This window comes from Notamacropus eugenii, chromosome 2 (genome assembly GCF_028372415.1).
Source record: "Notamacropus eugenii isolate mMacEug1 chromosome 2, mMacEug1.pri_v2, whole genome shotgun sequence".
Lineage (NCBI taxonomy): Eukaryota > Metazoa > Chordata > Mammalia > Diprotodontia > Macropodidae > Notamacropus > Notamacropus eugenii.
Window position 1 is genome coordinate 316,552,721 of NC_092873.1, and position 17,692 is coordinate 316,570,412.

The window sequence follows — 17,692 nt, forward strand, 5'->3', positions numbered from 1 at the left end:
TAATCTATATCAAAGACCACGATACTTACCAGTGATAATTGCATATGAATAAAATTATATATTAATTCAATTATCCTTCTCATGTGGTCTCCTAGGAGAATTTAAACAAGCTGATGACCAATCTGAGGAGCACTCACCCTCATTTTGTACGGTGTATCATTCCCAATGAAACCAAAACTCCTGGTAAGGACTTCTAGAACTCAAATTTACAGCTTGACTTTTTCTTTTTATTTTGTGGTATGGTAGCCACATACATTTGGGTTGTTTCAGGTGCCATGGAACATGAACTTGTCCTGCACCAGCTGAGGTGTAACGGTGTGTTAGAAGGCATCAGAATCTGCAGGAAAGGATTCCCAAGTCGAATCCTGTATGCTGACTTCAAACAGAGGTCAGCCTCTTTCCATTCTGAATTATTCCATTCTGAATATTTGGTACTTAGCAGCATAAATTTTACCATTTAAAGAAAAATCTTTTAAAATGGACAGTGAAAACAGCTGATTTGGCTTCAGGAGAGCTAGATTTGAGTCTTGACTACTTTTGTGACCTTTTGTTATATCATTTTTCAGTTGTGTCTGACTCTCCATGACCCCCTTTGAGGTTTTATTGGCATATTGCCATTTCCTTCTCTAGTTCACTTTATAGATGAGGGAACTGAGGCAAACAGGGTTGAGTGACTTGCCCAGGGCCACACAGCTAGTAAGTGTCTGAGGCTGGATTTGAATTTAGGAAGAGGAGTCTTCCTGATTCCAGGCCTAGCACCTTATCCACTGAGCTTTCTAGTTGTGTCTTCAGATAAGTCATTTCCTCTCTGGGCTTCATTTTTCCTTCTAGGTTTAAATTTAGAAATAGAAAAAAGGACAAGGCTTTTTGATTTTATGGTGAAAGAGACAAATTAATGTAATATGATATAAGCAACAACTTTTAACTCAGTAAATCTAGAGACCTAAGCTACCTTTTATATGTAACAAAAACCCTAAGTAGGAGAATACTATTATTATATAATTATTATATATTATATAATTATTATATAATCATGTTGCAAAAAAAAACCCATATTTACAGTGGGATGGGAAGAGAATATCTATTAACTATTGACACCAGCTTGATTTTTTTTTTTTACTTCAACAGATACAAGGTTTTAAATGCAAGTGCTATTCCTGAAGGACAATTCATTGATAGCAAGAAAGCTTCTGAGAAGCTTCTTGGCTCTATAGATATTGACCACACCCAGTATAAATTTGGCCACACCAAGGTACTAACTCTGTAAAATCTACCTGAGCCAGATCCAGTCAGCTTCTACTTTTTGTAGAATGAAACCAATGATCTGTAATGACTCCCTCATGTAGGTCTTCTTCAAAGCTGGTCTTCTGGGTCTCCTAGAGGAGATGAGAGATGACAAGTTGGCACAGCTTATTACTCGAACTCAAGCCATGTGTCGGGGTTTCTTAGCAAGAGTGGAGTACCAGAAGATGGTGGAAAGAAGGTAAATTTATTTATTTATCCCAATTGGCACAAGTCTTAAAATTGGTCTGCCATTCTATTTTTACCTTGGATCTATTACACATTTTATTTTTTCAATAAATTTTATAGATTTTTTTTGCATCACCTAATTTTTCCCTGTCTGCCTTCCTGTACCTTCTCAGAGAGCTACTCCAGCTAACAAAAACCGTATGTATTTACATCCTATCACAGGGAATCTATCTTCTGCATCCAGTACAATGTCCGTTCTTTTATGAATGTCAAACACTGGCCCTGGATGAAGCTGTATTTCAAAATCAAGCCCCTGCTCAAAAGTGCAGAGACAGAGAAGGAGATGGCCACCATGAAGGAAGAATTTGAGAAAACTAAAGAAAGCCTTGCAAAGGCAGAAGCAAAAAGGAAAGAGCTGGAAGAAAAAATGGTGACTTTGATGCAAGAGAAAAATGATTTGCAGCTCCAAGTTCAATCTGTGAGTGTTGTGTATCACTTTACTGGATCCTAGTCTAAAACAGAAAGATTTGGTTTTTAACTCAAGGATCTTTAAAAAATAAATGTAATGCTTCTTTCTGCATTTCTGCTTCTTAAATATTTGATTGTCAAGTCTCCTGTAGTCATAGATGAATGATTCTTCTCATATGCAACATCATTTCTTTCCTTTAAAAAAATGGGGTAGTAGTTTTATTCAGAAATATCTGGTTTAACTAGGATTCCCAGAAACAACATGATATACTGGAAAGAGTATTGGAGTTTGTCTTCACCACTTAACTACCACTGGCCACTTCCCCATTGACTTTGGTCTCTCTGAACCTCCAGTTCTGAGGCAGTTAGATGGTACTGGACCTGGACTCAGGAAAACCTGAGTTCAAATTCAATCTCAGACACTTACTGGCTTTGTGACCTTGGACAAGTCACTTAACTTCTGTTTGTCTCAATTTCTTCCCCTGGAAAATGGAGATAATAATACTACCTCCCTCCCAGGGTTGTAATGAGGACAAAATGAAATAATATTTGTAAATGCTTTGCAAGGTTTAAAGCTTGTATTTATCTAGGATTTTAATTTTTGCAAAGGGCTTTACATATATTATCACGTTTCATTCTCACAATAGCCCTTTAAGGTAGATGCTATTATTATTCCCATTTTTTTCCCAGGTTAGGAAATCATCTCAGAGAGATTAGGCAGTTTGTTAATATCACATAGCTGGTAAATTCTAGAAGCAGAAGTTGATCCTCAGGCAGCCTAATTTCAAAACCATGAAGCAAATTCTTATGCTCCTTTAGCCCACAGGGCTATTGTGAAAAAGATAATTTGTGAACTTTAATGTAGAAATATTGACTTTCATTATTATTGTCTATCTTCACAGAGGTTCTTGTCAGAATCAAATGAGATAATATGTAGGAAAATGTTCTGTAACCAATAAAACACTAAACAAATTTTAGCTTAGCCTACCACCTTTGTTTCACTCAGAGAAAGAGGATAGGCAATGTACTCTCGAAAAATTTACTATTGAGAAGTCCATGTGACAAAAGATTATTGCTGATAGTGCTGAAGGGGGAAGATCTGCATAATGAGTGAAATCTCTAGCTAGATCACTGTTTGAAGCTTTGGTATTTGTACTCATAATAATGATTGTGATTATTTAAAAAGTGGACATTCATAAGGTGCTTTGAATACATCATCTGTTTGATCTTCACAACTATCCATTCCCGTCAATTTAGTTCTAGTTTCAGTTTAATTTAGTTTAGTTTAGTTTCAGCATCCTTTTCCTGCCAAATAGCATGCATGCTATTTGTCTCAAACCCTTATCTCTCTTTCTAAGCAGCACACATTTTAAGTATGACCCTTGCAGGTTCTAACCCTTCTCTTTTGGGTACCTGTGTGCCATTTCCAGAAATGATGCTCCAGTACCAATCTACTCTGTCTCTGGGTTATATCAATCACTTTGTCTGATACTTCCTTATCCCTTTACTCTACACTAGGGAAAGATGTAGACATCTACACTAATCCTATGTCAGAGAAAGCCATATGTTACTTAATTTCTGAAGAAGAATATAAAATAAGGACAGATATTGCTAATGATTAAATTTCAGAACACTAAAATAAAGTTCTAGAATTTTTAATAATTACTAAGATCATGTGTTGGGAAATTATATGAGATTATATGTTTCTCTATGTCTCTACTCCCTAATGCCTTACAAATGGTAGGGACTTAATTCAATTAAACAAATATTGACCTTGTAGTAGGACATACAAGTAGTCTTTTTTTTATTTACATGTGTGTTGACTGAGGTAAAACCAAGTAAGCCAATGCATAGAAAAGATATTATTGATATAAAATTAAGCATCAAGAACTCCCCCCCCCCCCAAACTAGTCTAATATCCTTTTCAGGAAGCAGATAGTTTGGCTGATGCTGAGGAGAGATGTGACCAGCTAATCAAAACCAAAATCCAACTTGAGGCTAAAATCAAAGAAGTCACTGAAAGAGCTGAGGATGAGGAAGAGATTAATGCTGAACTGACAGCCAAAAAGAGGAAACTGGAGGATGAATGTTCAGAACTCAAGAAAGACATTGATGACCTTGAGCTGACACTGGCCAAGGTGGAAAAGGAGAAACATGCTACTGAGAACAAGGTACAAATAATACCCATGTAAACAAAATAATTTATAATGTGTATATGGTACATGTAAGTATGATACTAAACGCACAATTATAGAAAAGCATTTTCCCTCATAAAGGTGAAAAACCTCACAGAGGAGATGGCAGGGCTGGATGAAAACATTGCTAAGCTCACCAAAGAGAAGAAAGCCCTCCAAGAGGCCCATCAGCAGACCCTGGATGACCTGCAGGCAGAGGAGGACAAAGTGAATACACTGACTAAAGCCAAAACAAAATTGGAACAACAAGTGGATGATGTGAGTGCAAAAACACATAGACCTAGAGTTTTTTTTATACTGATTGACTCATAGAATTTTAAAGCTGGAAATAAAAAAAATATAATTTCCTTCTTTTATATAAAATAAACTGTTTTTATATTGAAGGAATAATGGTACTGCATTCACGAAAATTTTAACATAACTGATTTTCCACTAATGATTTTTACTATTTGAAAATTTGAAGTTGGTGTCGCTTAAAATTTTCCATCTCACTGCATATATATAGGTGACAAAGGATTCATACTCTAAGAAATCAAATTAATAAAATGTATTTAAAAATTCAGCTTGAAGGATCCTTGGAACAAGAAAAGAAACTTCGTATGGACCTAGAGAGAGCAAAGAGGAAACTAGAAGGTGACCTAAAATTGGCCCAAGAATCCATAATGGATATCGAAAATGACAAAGCACAGCTTGATGAAAAGTTAAAAAAGTAAGTACAAGTAGAGCATAATTCCATTGCCACATGTTTGAGATAAAAACATTGGTGGAAAAAAAATATGTCCCAAGAAGAATTAAAATAGACACTGGAAAAGTTTTACAAGGCACAATTGACTTAGTAGGTGTCTCTTAGCCCTGTTTTCCAAAAGCTGTATTACAGAGGGATTCTAATGTTTAATTTTTAAAAGTAAAGGGAAATTTATGGAATTATGGTTTCTAACATGTATTGATTTTCTAAAAGGAAAGAGTTTGAAATGAGCAACCTGCAAAGCAAAATTGAAGATGAACAAGCATTGGCTATGCAGCTGCAGAAGAAAATAAAGGAGTTGCAGGTAAAAAATCATCACTTCCCTGCATTCTAGCCTTCAGAGAATCAGTCACTGACAGGAAGGGGCTGATGGATCTGTTTTCCCCTATTACCAGGCCCGCATTGAAGAACTGGAGGAGGAAATTGAGGCAGAACGCGCCTCTCGGGCTAAAGCTGAGAAGCAGCGATCCGATCTCTCCAGGGAACTCGAGGAGATCAGCGAGCGCCTGGAAGAAGCTGGTGGGGCGACTTCAGCTCAGATTGAGATGAACAAGAAGCGAGAGGCTGAATTCCAGAAGATGCGCAGGGACCTCGAAGAGGCCACCCTGCAGCATGAAGCCACAGCGGCCACTCTGCGCAAGAAGCACGCGGACAGTGTCGCTGAGCTTGGGGAGCAAATCGACAACCTGCAGAGGGTCAAGCAGAAACTGGAGAAGGAGAAGAGTGAAATGAAGATGGAGATTGACGACCTTGCCAGCAATATGGAAACTGTATCCAAAGCTAAAGTAGGTCCCTGAATTTATTTTAATGAGAATAAGCGATATGAGGTCCCATAATACCTTAAGTGCTACAATTAAACATCATTCCTTTGGGGATAAAGAATGCTATCAGCCCTGGGAAAAAGTAACATTTTACAGCGAATTTATTAGGTTACTTTTTTTCCCTGACAGGAAGAGTTTAGCTATTTATGAGGGCCAAGGAGACACTAGGCAAGTCACGTCAGCTCCTTGGGCCTCAGTTTTCTCATCTGTAAAATGAAGGCTTTGGCTAAAATGAGTTCCCTCCCAACTCTGAATGTACAGTTTCCTGAAGAGTAGATTCATCATGTTTCAAATCTCCCTTGAAACAAAACTTCGGAAATACAACTCTACTCATTTTAAAGCTATTATTTCTATTTACATAATAATAATATCTTATATTTTATTAAATTTTAAAGTTTTAAAGGTTTTTTTTACAAGTATTTCTTTGATCTTCACAAATACACTGTTAGAGATGCAACGACTTTTTTTCAGATAAGAAAACCAAGACAACGAGAGATGAATAAGTATGGGGGAAGCTAGGTGGCTCAGTGGAAAGAGCACTGGCCCTGGAGTCAGGACCTGAGTTCAAATTCAGCCTCAGACACTTTCTAGCTGTGTGATCCTGAGCAAGTCACTTAACCCTGCTAAAGAAAAGAGAGAAACCATGCCTCTATTTCTTGGTTGCAAAATTTTCCACCTACGCTGGTTATCTCTGCACAGCCAGGCTGGGCCCTGCAATTTTGGTCTTTAGGGAACTTCTACAACAACTTTTCTTTGTGGTGAGGAATCTCTGTAGCAGTTTGGCATATTTCCTTCAATTTAAAGAGTTGCATAGAACTCTGAGAATTTAAGTGACTTGCCCCATATCTGAGACAGGACTTGACCCTAGGTTTTTTTTATTTTTCCTTACTTCAAGGTATGCTATCTATTTATAAGTTACTTTATTCTTCTAATAAATAAGTGCTGTGCCTAAAAACTTGCTGTATCTAAAAACTTTAGATAAGCACACACTTTTATTTAAATGTTTGAGATCGTGTAGCCCAATCCCCTTATTTTTATAGATGAGGAAACCAAGGCTCAGAAGTAAAATTACTTTTCCAAGGTAGTGAGTGGTAGAGCTGGTCATCAAACACAGGTCCTCTGATTCAACATCACAGTTCCTTTTATAATTTTGTAATCAGGGCAACCTTGAAAAAATGTGCCGCACTCTAGAAGATCAAGTTAGTGAACTTAAATCAAAGGAAGAGGAACAGCAGCGCCTGATCAATGACCTGACTGCGCAGAGAGGGCGCTTGCAGACTGAATCTGGTAAGTAACTGACTGCTGCCCACCTTGGACCATTTGTTCCAAACTGTTTTAAAGTCTGGTGTATTAAATCAATTGAATAAGTATTCATTAGGAGCTACTATGTACAATTCACATTGTACTAGGAACTGCAAGGGAAACAAGTCTGTGGTAAGTGTATGAGAGCTCTGAGCTAAGTGGTATGAAAAAGAAATGTTATATATGATATAACTTAAAAGGATCAAACTCTATTAATAAAAACCCTTACATATTTTTTCACTAGAACTGTCTTCTATCCATGCCTTCACCATCCTTTACTTGGGTAGCTGATTTTTTGAACCCAAGTACAGGACTTTACTTTTTTCCTATGCAATTTCATCTTTTAGATAGCCAACCATTCTAACTGATTGAGATCTTTTGAGATTCTGACTCTGTGGGTGATATTTGGGTATCTTTCCATCTCTGTTATCTACACATTTGATAAGCATTCATATCTTTATCCAAGCCACAAAGTCATAAATTAAAAATGGAAAAAATAACAACACAAGGCCAAGCACAGAGTCCTGTGACTGCACTAGAAACTTCTCTCTAAGATATCTTTAAACAAATGACACTTCTTTGTTTGGTCATTCAGATTTCTATCCGTATACTTACACTATCATCTTGCCCACATCATAAGCAGAGCATCAAAGGTTCTGTCAAAAAGCAAGTAGGATTAGTCTTATATGACCTATGTTCTGGATGATTTATGATTTCTATTTCCTTTTCTCACTGATTAGAATTTTGGTAGAAACCAGAGTCAAGTTCAATATCCTAGATATTCTATCCTAATATCCATTATTTTCCTACTTTTGGAAAATTAGGACAACAGTTGATCCAGTCCAGTAACCCTTGAGATAGGTGATGGTGATATAAATACCAAAACTTAAGCAATCCCTAATCTCAGAAAGCTTATGGTCTTAAATATTCATTTGAATATTTATTTGACTTTATTTGACTGGCAAATCCAAGCTAAGCAGATTTTGGTCTCATTCTTTCTCTTTCAGTTATTCATATAACCTCCTATCAAAAACCAGATGATATTGGTGGCATGTGGACTAAAAAGTCTTGAAACACAGTAGTGGTCCATAGGTCAGAGTTTGAGCCCTAAAATTGTGAATGACACTAGCACAGTGGTTTGAACATAGTAGAGACTTGATAAGGTTTTTACTCCTAAAGCCACATCTACCTCCATTAATTTGATATATCCAGGAAGGAAGAATGAGATTTACGACTCATAAATTCTTATAGACCATTTACCTCATTCAAAAAACAAGTGTTAAAAGACTTTTTATTCTGTTATCTGATTTTTAATTTAAAATTTAATTTAAACTTTTAATTTAAAATTCCAGGCTGTTTAAGTTGTTCCCCTTCCTTCTCCCCTCCACCACAGGTGAATTTTCACGTCAGCTAGATGAAAAAGAATCTTTAGTTTCTCAGCTGACCAGAGGCAAACAAGCATTTACTCAACAAATTGAGGAACTGAAGAGGCAGCTTGAAGAAGAGATAAAGGTAATCTTCAGTGATTCCCTTAGCCTAAATTTAGAGATTTTCTTTATTGATGAGGAATCAGTAATCTTGGTTCAAATATCCAAAAAGTAAATGCAATAATGACATTAAATTTTCTGTTCCCATAGGCCAAGAATGCTCTGGCCCATGCCCTGCAGTCATCCCGCCATGATTGCGACTTGTTACGGGAACAATATGAGGAGGAGCAGGAAGCCAAGGCTGAGCTACAAAGGGCAATGTCCAAGGCCAACAGTGAGGTGGCCCAGTGGAGGACCAAATACGAGACAGATGCCATTCAGCGCACAGAGGAACTGGAGGAGGCCAAGTATGCTTGCTAGAATTGATGGGAAGGAGTTATGTTCATAACTAATGAAGATAATTATCTAAATAACCTAATCCAGCATGCGGATCAGGAGAGTAGCCTTCCACAGATTGCCTGGCTTACACTGGACAGAACAGAGTGGACATTTTACACTTGCACAGAGCTATAACTAGCAATTTTGACATTTAGGACAAGCCACATGGAACACTTTCCCAAGTCAACTTTGTAATTCATTATATGAAGACAATACAAGTAATAAATAGCAAAACTTTAGTTTATCTGGAGTTGGGATTATGAGTATTAGAATACTGGAAGGAGAATTAATATAACCTCTTAGATGGATATTATTAATTAGTCCCATCTGATGACTTCCTAGTTTAACTATTCTAACTAAGTGTTTCTGCTTTACTAAATAAGTGAGCTGTCAACACATAAAAGTGCTTAATGAACTGAAAAATAACTATTCTTTTATTTTTCTTCATTTCTTCTATTTCTTCAAATTATTTTCACAAATCTAATTTCTAAAAACTATTCTTGCTACTAAATGTGTGACCACTCCTACCAACTCCAAGTTAGATAGTCAAATATAGTTATTGTGAGACTGATGAGAGAGGGAAAGGAAGAGAAAGAGGAAGGGAGAGGAGAGAGAGCGAGAGAGCGAGAGAGCGAGAGAGAGCGAGAGAAAGAGAGAGAGAGAGAGAGAGAGAGAGAGACTTCATATAATTCCACAATACTCCAAAACACAGAGCTCCTTATGATCACTAATCTGAATTGAAAACTTCTCTTTCCAGGAAGAAGCTGGCCCAGCGTCTACAGGATGCTGAGGAACATGTAGAAGCTGTGAATGCCAAATGTGCTTCCCTTGAAAAGACCAAGCAACGGCTGCAGAATGAAGTGGAAGACCTCATGATCGATGTGGAGAGGACAAATGCAGCCTGTGCAGCCCTAGATAAAAAGCAAAGGAATTTTGATAAGGTATTTTATCCTAAGTTTTGTTTCTCATATAGTCAGTTCCCTATTATTAGCATCAAGATTATTTGTTTGGGTTCCAGCGGTGTGCTGGAATTAACTCCTATGCACTCTTGAGCAATTATTGTTAAATTTTCAGTGGGAGCATTTATACCTTGGAATCTGCAAATCTATAAATCAGGGCTTTTTTATGGTCAAGTGAAAGTGATGGAGAAAATGCTAATAATTCAGGTTAAATTTTAAAGTATGTTGTATGTATTCCTGATCCCTCTTTCTCTCCACCCTCCCAAGCACTAGTTCTTAAGCACTTACCATTACACACCTGTGTATATATGTATGCACTATACCTAGTTATACCTGATTGAGGTGGTTCATATCTACAGAGCTATATGAATTTGGGCCATATGCTACCATAAGTACAAAATACCTAGATGGTAGGTCATGCTGCTCTCCCTGTATTCATATTATATGATATAAGAGACATGTGAGGGAAAGATGAAATTGACAACACCAGATGAAACAGCTGTAAGAAATGCTAAAATCCAAATAACCTAAAGGGCATATCTGTGGGTTTTTATTATCTAATGTTGTTTACTATACATATCCTTCCAAGTGAATGGGAGTTGACAAAATACATGAATTCAGCCCTTCTGACTTCTTCCATTGCATAGGGTGATAAATCTATATCCTTCTTCAGATCTTGGCAGAATGGAAACAGAAATACGAGGAAACTCATGCTGAGTTAGAAGCTTCCCAGAAGGAGTCTCGTTCCCTTAGCACGGAACTATTCAAGATTAAGAATGCTTATGAAGAATCCTTGGACAACCTGGAAACCCTGAAGCGAGAAAACAAGAACTTGCAACGTGAGTCCCTTTCACTTGCTTGATTAACACTAACTTGGAAGACTCTTCCATTTTTCCACCTATCTCACTCAATCTCTACCTACCTATCTACCCACAGAGGAGATTTCTGACCTGACAGAGCAGATTGCTGAGGGAGGCAAACGTATCCATGAACTGGAGAAAATAAAGAAACAAATTGAGCAAGAAAAGAGTGAACTTCAGGCTGCTTTGGAAGAAGCTGAGGTACACACAGATTGTAGACCAATACATTCAGAAAGGAGTTGGGCTTGACTCTGGGTATTTAGGGAGGGACCTAAAGAAAGATACAGAATAAACAGAATAATGGTTCCTTGGGGGTTCAGTTTATTAGAACAGAGAGTTCTTTCATTCTTTTACTCACTTGATTGTTGGCTTTCATTAAGGCATCTCTTGAACATGAAGAGGGCAAAATCCTGCGTATCCAACTTGAGTTGAATCAAGTTAAGTCTGAAATTGACAGGAAAATTGCTGAAAAAGATGAAGAAATTGATCAGCTGAAACGAAACCACATCCGTATTGTGGAGTCAATGCAGAGCACACTGGATGCTGAGATCAGAAGCAGGAATGATGCTATAAGGTTAAAGAAGAAGATGGAGGGAGATCTGAATGAAATGGAAATCCAGCTGAATCATGCCAACAGAATGGCTGCAGAGGCCCTAAGGAACTACAGAAATACCCAAGGAATACTTAAGGCAAGTGGAGCTATCCCTAAATGGCTGCTTTTAGCTGAACCCTGAGAGCATGATGTATAATGGTCTTTGTTTGCTGTACCCAGGATACCCAGCTCCACCTGGATGATGCTCTCCGAGGCCAAGAGGACCTGAAAGAGCAGCTGGCCATGGTGGAGCGCAGAGCCAACCTATTGCAGGCTGAGATTGAGGAGCTGCGGGCAACTCTGGAACAGACTGAGAGGAGCAGGAAGATGGCAGAACAAGAGCTTCTGGATGCCAGTGAGCGTGTGCAACTCCTACACACTCAGGTGAGCACAATTACAACAATGTCTGTATTGAGATCTATCCACTGGAAGGTTAAATACTAAGTTGAAGTTTAAATACTTTGGCCACCTAACGAGAAGATAAGACTCATTGGAAAAAGACCTTGATGTTGGAAAAGATTGAAGACAAAAGGAAAAGGGAATGGCAGAGGATGAGATGGATAGATAGTGGTCATGGCAGCAAAGAATATGAGCTTGGATAGACTTCAGTGGACAGTGAAGGATAGAAGGGCCTGGCATGCTATGTTCCATAAGGTCACAGTGAGGCAGACATGTCTGGACAACAGAATAACAACCATCTATTGGAAGAATAGAAAAAAAGGAAAAATTCAAATTAGATCCTGCTTAAATATATCTAGATACTTGTCAGAACTCTTTTAAGGAAGTTCTGTGAGAAAAAAAAAGTTTACTATTTTTTTTAGCTTTTTAGATTACCAGTATTCAGTCCCCAAATATTCAATGGGCTTCTCCACCCATGTTTCCTTCAAATGCCTAAAACTCAACAGGCTCAAAATTAAATTCATTCTTGTCACCTACATCTATTTATTGTGATTTTCCCATTTTTATTAATATCTCTAACATCTTTCCAGTAACCTTGGCTCAAAATCTTATGTCTTTTTTTACTCTTTCCTCTGCTTTATACTTTCAAAATCTTACTCATCTTTCAAGGCCTACTCTTTTTTGCTTCCTTTAACAGAAGATGATCCCTTCTTCCTTTCTACCCATGTAGTACTTTGTACATCCTTTATTACACTTATACTTATTTAGCTTTATATTATCATACTCTACTGAAATATAAATTCCATGGTGAGGGACCTATGTTTTATTCATCATTGCAACTTATTGGTGGTCTATAGTTGTGCCTTACATAAAGCAACTATTCCAAAAATACTTATTGACTTGCATTGAATCCCTACTAGGAGTGCTTCTCTGTATCTAACTTTAATGATCAATAACTGACTGTATAAAGCATTTTAAGCATTGTAATTATAGTTTCTGAAAGACAGCATAGCATGGTGATAAATGACCACTCTTGGAGTGAGGAAGACCTTACTTTTGGCTGTGTGACTCTGGGCAAGGCATTTAACCTTCTCAGCAACCCCAGGCAACCCACCAACACCGTATACTACAGCTGATTTTCTAACATGTATGGATATAGGGAGTTTCCTCTTGAAGTTCTTCCCACTAATGAAATCACAAGTCTCCATCTCCTCCCTCCCCTCTTCCCAAAGATTATGATCTCCAGTAGTTTTTGGGAAAGAAGAAAAAGGGCAATTTGTTTTTATTTTTTTACCCAGAACACCAGCTTGATCAACACCAAGAAGAAGTTGGAAACAGACATTACTCAGATCCAGGGTGAGATGGAAGACATAATTCAGGAAGCCCGGAATGCAGAGGAGAAGGCCAAGAAGGCTATCACTGATGTGAGCAGAAAACACATTGATTTCCCTCCTTGATCTATTTATATGATTACATGATATTTATAGTTGTCTTGGTTTTCTTGCTAACCAGGCAGCCATGATGGCTGAAGAGCTGAAGAAGGAGCAGGACACCAGTGCCCACCTGGAGAGGATGAAGAAGAACCTGGACCAAACAGTGAAGGACTTGCAACTTCGCCTGGATGAGGCTGAGCAGCTGGCCCTGAAAGGAGGGAAGAAGCAGATCCAGAAACTGGAGGCCAGAGTATGTATTCCTGATGTCTGTAAATTTTTTTTTGCACTATTTCAAACACAATAAAAGTTTTTTTTCAATAAATCCCCAAAACAAAACAAAATGAAACATAAAGCAGCCAGCAGTGGTGGTACGCTGAGTCAAGATCTTCTCTCCTTTCTCAGGTGCGTGAGCTTGAAGGAGAGGTTGAGAGTGAACAGAAACGCAATGTTGAAACTGTGAAGAGTCTTCGCAAACATGAGAGGAGAGTGAAGGAGCTCACTTACCAAGTAAGAGGAAGAGACTTTCTGGACTCTGGCACAGTCTACAGTAGAATTACAAATATTTCTCTTGTAAGGCTAATGAATATTTGATTCTCAAATAAACCACTGATTTACAAAATCTTTCAGACTGAAGAAGACCGTAAGAACGTTCTCAGGCTTCAGGACCTGGTGGACAAACTGCAAGCTAAAGTGAAAGCATATAAGAGACAAGCCGAGGAAGCTGTGAGTATAGATTTGTTCATAATAATGTCTTTTATTTGTACAGCTCTAAGTTTTAAGGATTTTATGTGAGGCATCTTATTTCCTTGCTATAACCGTGTGAAGGAAGTACAGTTATTATTACTCCCATTTTATGGATGAGAACACTGGAGCATAAAGAGTATCAGTGACTTGCCCAAAATCACCCATCTACCAGGGCAAAGGGCCAGGACTCAAAACTTGGTTTTCTAACATCAAGTTCGATACTGATTCAATGATCAGTACTGATTCGATGATATCCCAGTGCTTTTCAGATTGAGGATGTTTTCAAAGCTCGCTGTTCACCTGGGTTTCTAGGCTCAGTTCAGTTCCAGAGCTAACTAGGAGGAAAGGAGAAATAAACAAAGTGGACCAAGGAAGAAGGGGAAAGAGATAGAAAAGGGAGGAGGGGAGACTATTACCAGCAGAGCAGTAACATCTAAAAGCCATTTTCAGTGATAACAAAACCAAGTTGAGTGATTTGACCCCTGGCTATACTCAAAGTTTCCATTTGGAAGTAAAATAGATTTATCCTTTTGATAGATGTCACAAATGAAATTCTCTACTTATCTTATTTTGTTTTCTGAACTCATATTACCTTATGCATAGTTTTAGGAAATCCATATAAAAATTTTCCATTTGAGGATAACTATGGATGATAACCTAGTCATAGGCCAATAGGCCAATGTTTATTTTTTGTTTGTATCTCCAGTGCCTTGAACAGTGACTGTCTTGAACATAGTAAATATTTGTTAAATTAAATTAAATTAAACTGTTGAATTCACAAATATAGATAGTGTAAGGTGGCAGTAATGTACAATCAAAACTCAAATAAGATAGCAAAGATCAGATCACATAGGTGGTAAGCATTTTTATTTTGTTTTCTGTGGCTGATTCCTACTTGGCGTCACAGAAAAATAAGCTTAGGGACTTTCAATTATTTATTTGGATGTCAAATTTATACCCTGTTCAATTTTTCCTTTAATGAAGATTGCCAATTAAGAGCTTAAAAATCAAATAAGATCATAGATGGAGGACTGAAGTTACCTTACCATTTTATAAATGAGGTCCCAACAGGCAACAAGGTGACACAGTGGTTAGAGTGCTGGATCTAGAGTTAGGATAAGCCTGAGTTCTGTGACCCTGAACAAGTTATTTAACCTCTATCTGCCTCAATTTTTTAATCTATAAATTGAAGGTAGTAATAGCACCTATCTCTTAGAGCTGTGAGGATAACATGAAAAATGTATGAAGCAGCTTGTAAACCTTAAAGTTCTGCATAAATGCTCTTATCATTTTAGATGACTTTTAAGGACACAAGAATTAGTGTCCAAGGTGGGTTTTGACTCCAGAACCAGTATTCTTTCCATTGTGCCAATCATTAAATGTTAAAAATCAAGGAAATTAATTCTAACATTTTAAAGATGAGTTCTACAGGAGTCTTAATGGTTCTTCTAAAATGTAAAACATAAAACCAAAATAAACTGAGTGGTTCAAGCCCTATCTGATTTTGGATTCAAGAAGAGTCAATGAATCAAAAGTTCTAGAGCCAAAAGTTACCTTAGATCAGGTTCCCTGCCCTTGCCTTAGTATCTAATTCAGGCCTCTCATTTTACAGAGGGGTTCAATGATTTCCTCATGGTCATGTGTGTTATGTCACAGAGCTACATTTGAATCCACATCCTCAGGTTCCAGATCAGTCTTTCATTCTCTCACAAATTCTTTTCTATTCTCAGGAGGAACAGTCTAATGTCAACCTTTCCAAATTCCGCAAGATCCAGCATGAACTGGAGGAAGCTGAGGAACGGGCTGATATTGCTGAGTCCCAGGTCAACAAGCTCCGGGTGAAGAGTAGGGAGGTCCATACAAAGATTATAAGTGAGGAATAATCCTGATACTTCTGGGTGACTGAAGAAACACAAAATGTGAAAGTCTTTGTCACTCTGTTTTATACTTAATATTCTAGAAGATAAAAATTAGCGAAACTGCGAAGAATTCTCTTGTCTGTCTTTTTCTTTTGCCATACCTATTCATCAGTTATTATGTGCTTTGAGAAAAGATTAGGGATATCTTATGCAAAATTCACAATATTTATGGCCTTAGTCACTCAGGAATCAATGGACTCCTAGATATAATCTGCAGAGGGTATAAGTATAGGTGCTGGGGTGGTGGAGAGGGAACTGGAGGGTGGTTTGCTTTTCTAGCACATTTGTGTTTTCTATCTCCCTCTGTCCCATGTTTCTTATGTACCTCAGTGTCCATATGTATAGGTTGCCCAGAACCTGCAACACAGCCTCCATGACAGTCTTCCACAATTCTAAATTATCTTCCTTTCCGTATATAACGATGCCCACCTTGGCCCCCACTGCCTAGAAGACTAGTGTTTAACATTTCACCCGTCTCCCACGGTTCTTCAGTATTCTTAAAAGGCTTAGAGATGTCTCTTATCTCTAGCTACTGCAAATTGTATACTCCCAATTTTAAGGGGGAGGTCTTGTACTCTAGTTCCATTTAACCATTAAAAGTCAGATTAGGCTTTATAAAAGAATATTTGCTTCAAAAATATAGCTAAGAAGAAAAATATAAATGTTCCCAGCTATTCACCATGTGAGTTCTTAATCCTCCTGTTCCTCCACCCCCATGTACATACAAACACCACCTCAGTCTCTGAAGGAGGAGGGAGGAGGATTCATGTTTTAATTCAGTTCCTATAAAGCCTAGTCCCAACAACTTCTAAATCTAAAACCACCCTTGGCTTAAGTCCTGGTTATTTTGACTTCTAAGGGCTTCCCTGCTAAACGGTTGCAAATCTAGATTGAAATCTTGCAAATAAGGTCACTATGGCTTGAGACATCTGGGGACTCCACTGTTTATGCTTAGAAGGGAAGAGGACAAAGGGAGTAAACTAAACCAAAACCCCAAGCCTGATTCTTAAAAACACAGGGTCTAAATAAGAAGACAGATGGCAGTCCTTTTCTTCACTCAGCTCAGTTCACAGTGCCCATGCTGTGTTCACCCTTTGGACAGAGTCAGAAAAAGAGAGCCTGTCTGAATCTAGTGGTTGAAAAGATGTAGTCTCTTCTGATTATACCTTATGCATAGTTTTAGGAAATCCAAATAAAAATTTTCCATTTGAGGAAAACTATGGATGATAACCTAGTCATAGGCCAATAGGCCAATGTTTACTTTTTGTTTGTATCTCCAGTGCCTTGAACAGTGACTGTCTTGAACATAGTAAATGTTTGTTAAATTAAATTAAAATTAAATTAAAATTAAAATTAAAATAAAAACCCTGGAAAAAGGTTGCTCCCACCCATGTGAACACAGAATATCTTCTCCCAGAACCAGTTCCTGGTTATCTCCAATCTGAGTGCCTCCATTTTAGGTGATGTGAATACAACCTTCTCAAACTCCCATTCCCTCTATACTTTAATCTTAACTAACAAGTCAAGAGAAAAGTACTTGGTAATATCAATTTGTACTGGAGGGTTAATGACTTATCATAAACTTTCTGAGGGTATTTGTAATTTTATCATATAGCTTAATTACCAAAATAAATTTATTTCTGATATAAGAAACTTTTTATCAGAGCAATGTTACAGAAAGTATTCCTTCAAATATCTCAAAGTTGACTATCTTTTCTGTGTACACATAAGACCTAACATGTAGAATAGTAATTAGAATGGGCAAAAAAAGCATTTTTAGGTGCTTACTATGTACCAAACATTATGCTAAGCCCTGAGATACAAACAGAAAGGTGCACTTGTCCCTGTTCTCAAAAAATTCATTCTAATTGGAAAAGAAAGTTCAGTTTCAGTCCAGATACTAGACCCAGGGATATTTAG

The 17,692-nt window shown here is 37.6% G+C and overlaps 1 protein-coding gene across 1 annotated transcript in view; it reads left to right on the forward strand.

The window, feature by feature from the left end:
- The window catches only part of LOC140527847 (myosin-4), a 32,576-nt gene extending 16,734 nt beyond the window's left edge, over positions 1–15,842 (forward strand). Inside the window, exons 18-40 of the mRNA XM_072645083.1 lie at positions 96–183; positions 271–388; positions 1,129–1,252; positions 1,347–1,483; positions 1,693–1,948; positions 3,867–4,109; positions 4,215–4,391; positions 4,697–4,842; positions 5,092–5,182; positions 5,274–5,663; positions 6,860–6,986; positions 8,395–8,513; positions 8,639–8,835; positions 9,624–9,807; positions 10,499–10,664; positions 10,762–10,886; positions 11,066–11,374; positions 11,458–11,661; positions 12,975–13,100; positions 13,189–13,359; positions 13,512–13,616; positions 13,737–13,832; positions 15,584–15,842. Coding sequence (XP_072501184.1) covers positions 96–183; positions 271–388; positions 1,129–1,252; positions 1,347–1,483; positions 1,693–1,948; positions 3,867–4,109; positions 4,215–4,391; positions 4,697–4,842; positions 5,092–5,182; positions 5,274–5,663; positions 6,860–6,986; positions 8,395–8,513; positions 8,639–8,835; positions 9,624–9,807; positions 10,499–10,664; positions 10,762–10,886; positions 11,066–11,374; positions 11,458–11,661; positions 12,975–13,100; positions 13,189–13,359; positions 13,512–13,616; positions 13,737–13,832; positions 15,584–15,736 — 3,852 coding nt within the window. The 3' untranslated portion in view covers positions 15,737–15,842. The remainder of the gene's footprint in view (positions 1–95; positions 184–270; positions 389–1,128; positions 1,253–1,346; positions 1,484–1,692; positions 1,949–3,866; positions 4,110–4,214; positions 4,392–4,696; positions 4,843–5,091; positions 5,183–5,273; positions 5,664–6,859; positions 6,987–8,394; positions 8,514–8,638; positions 8,836–9,623; positions 9,808–10,498; positions 10,665–10,761; positions 10,887–11,065; positions 11,375–11,457; positions 11,662–12,974; positions 13,101–13,188; positions 13,360–13,511; positions 13,617–13,736; positions 13,833–15,583) is intronic.
- Positions 15,843–17,692: the final 1,850 nt, after the last annotated feature.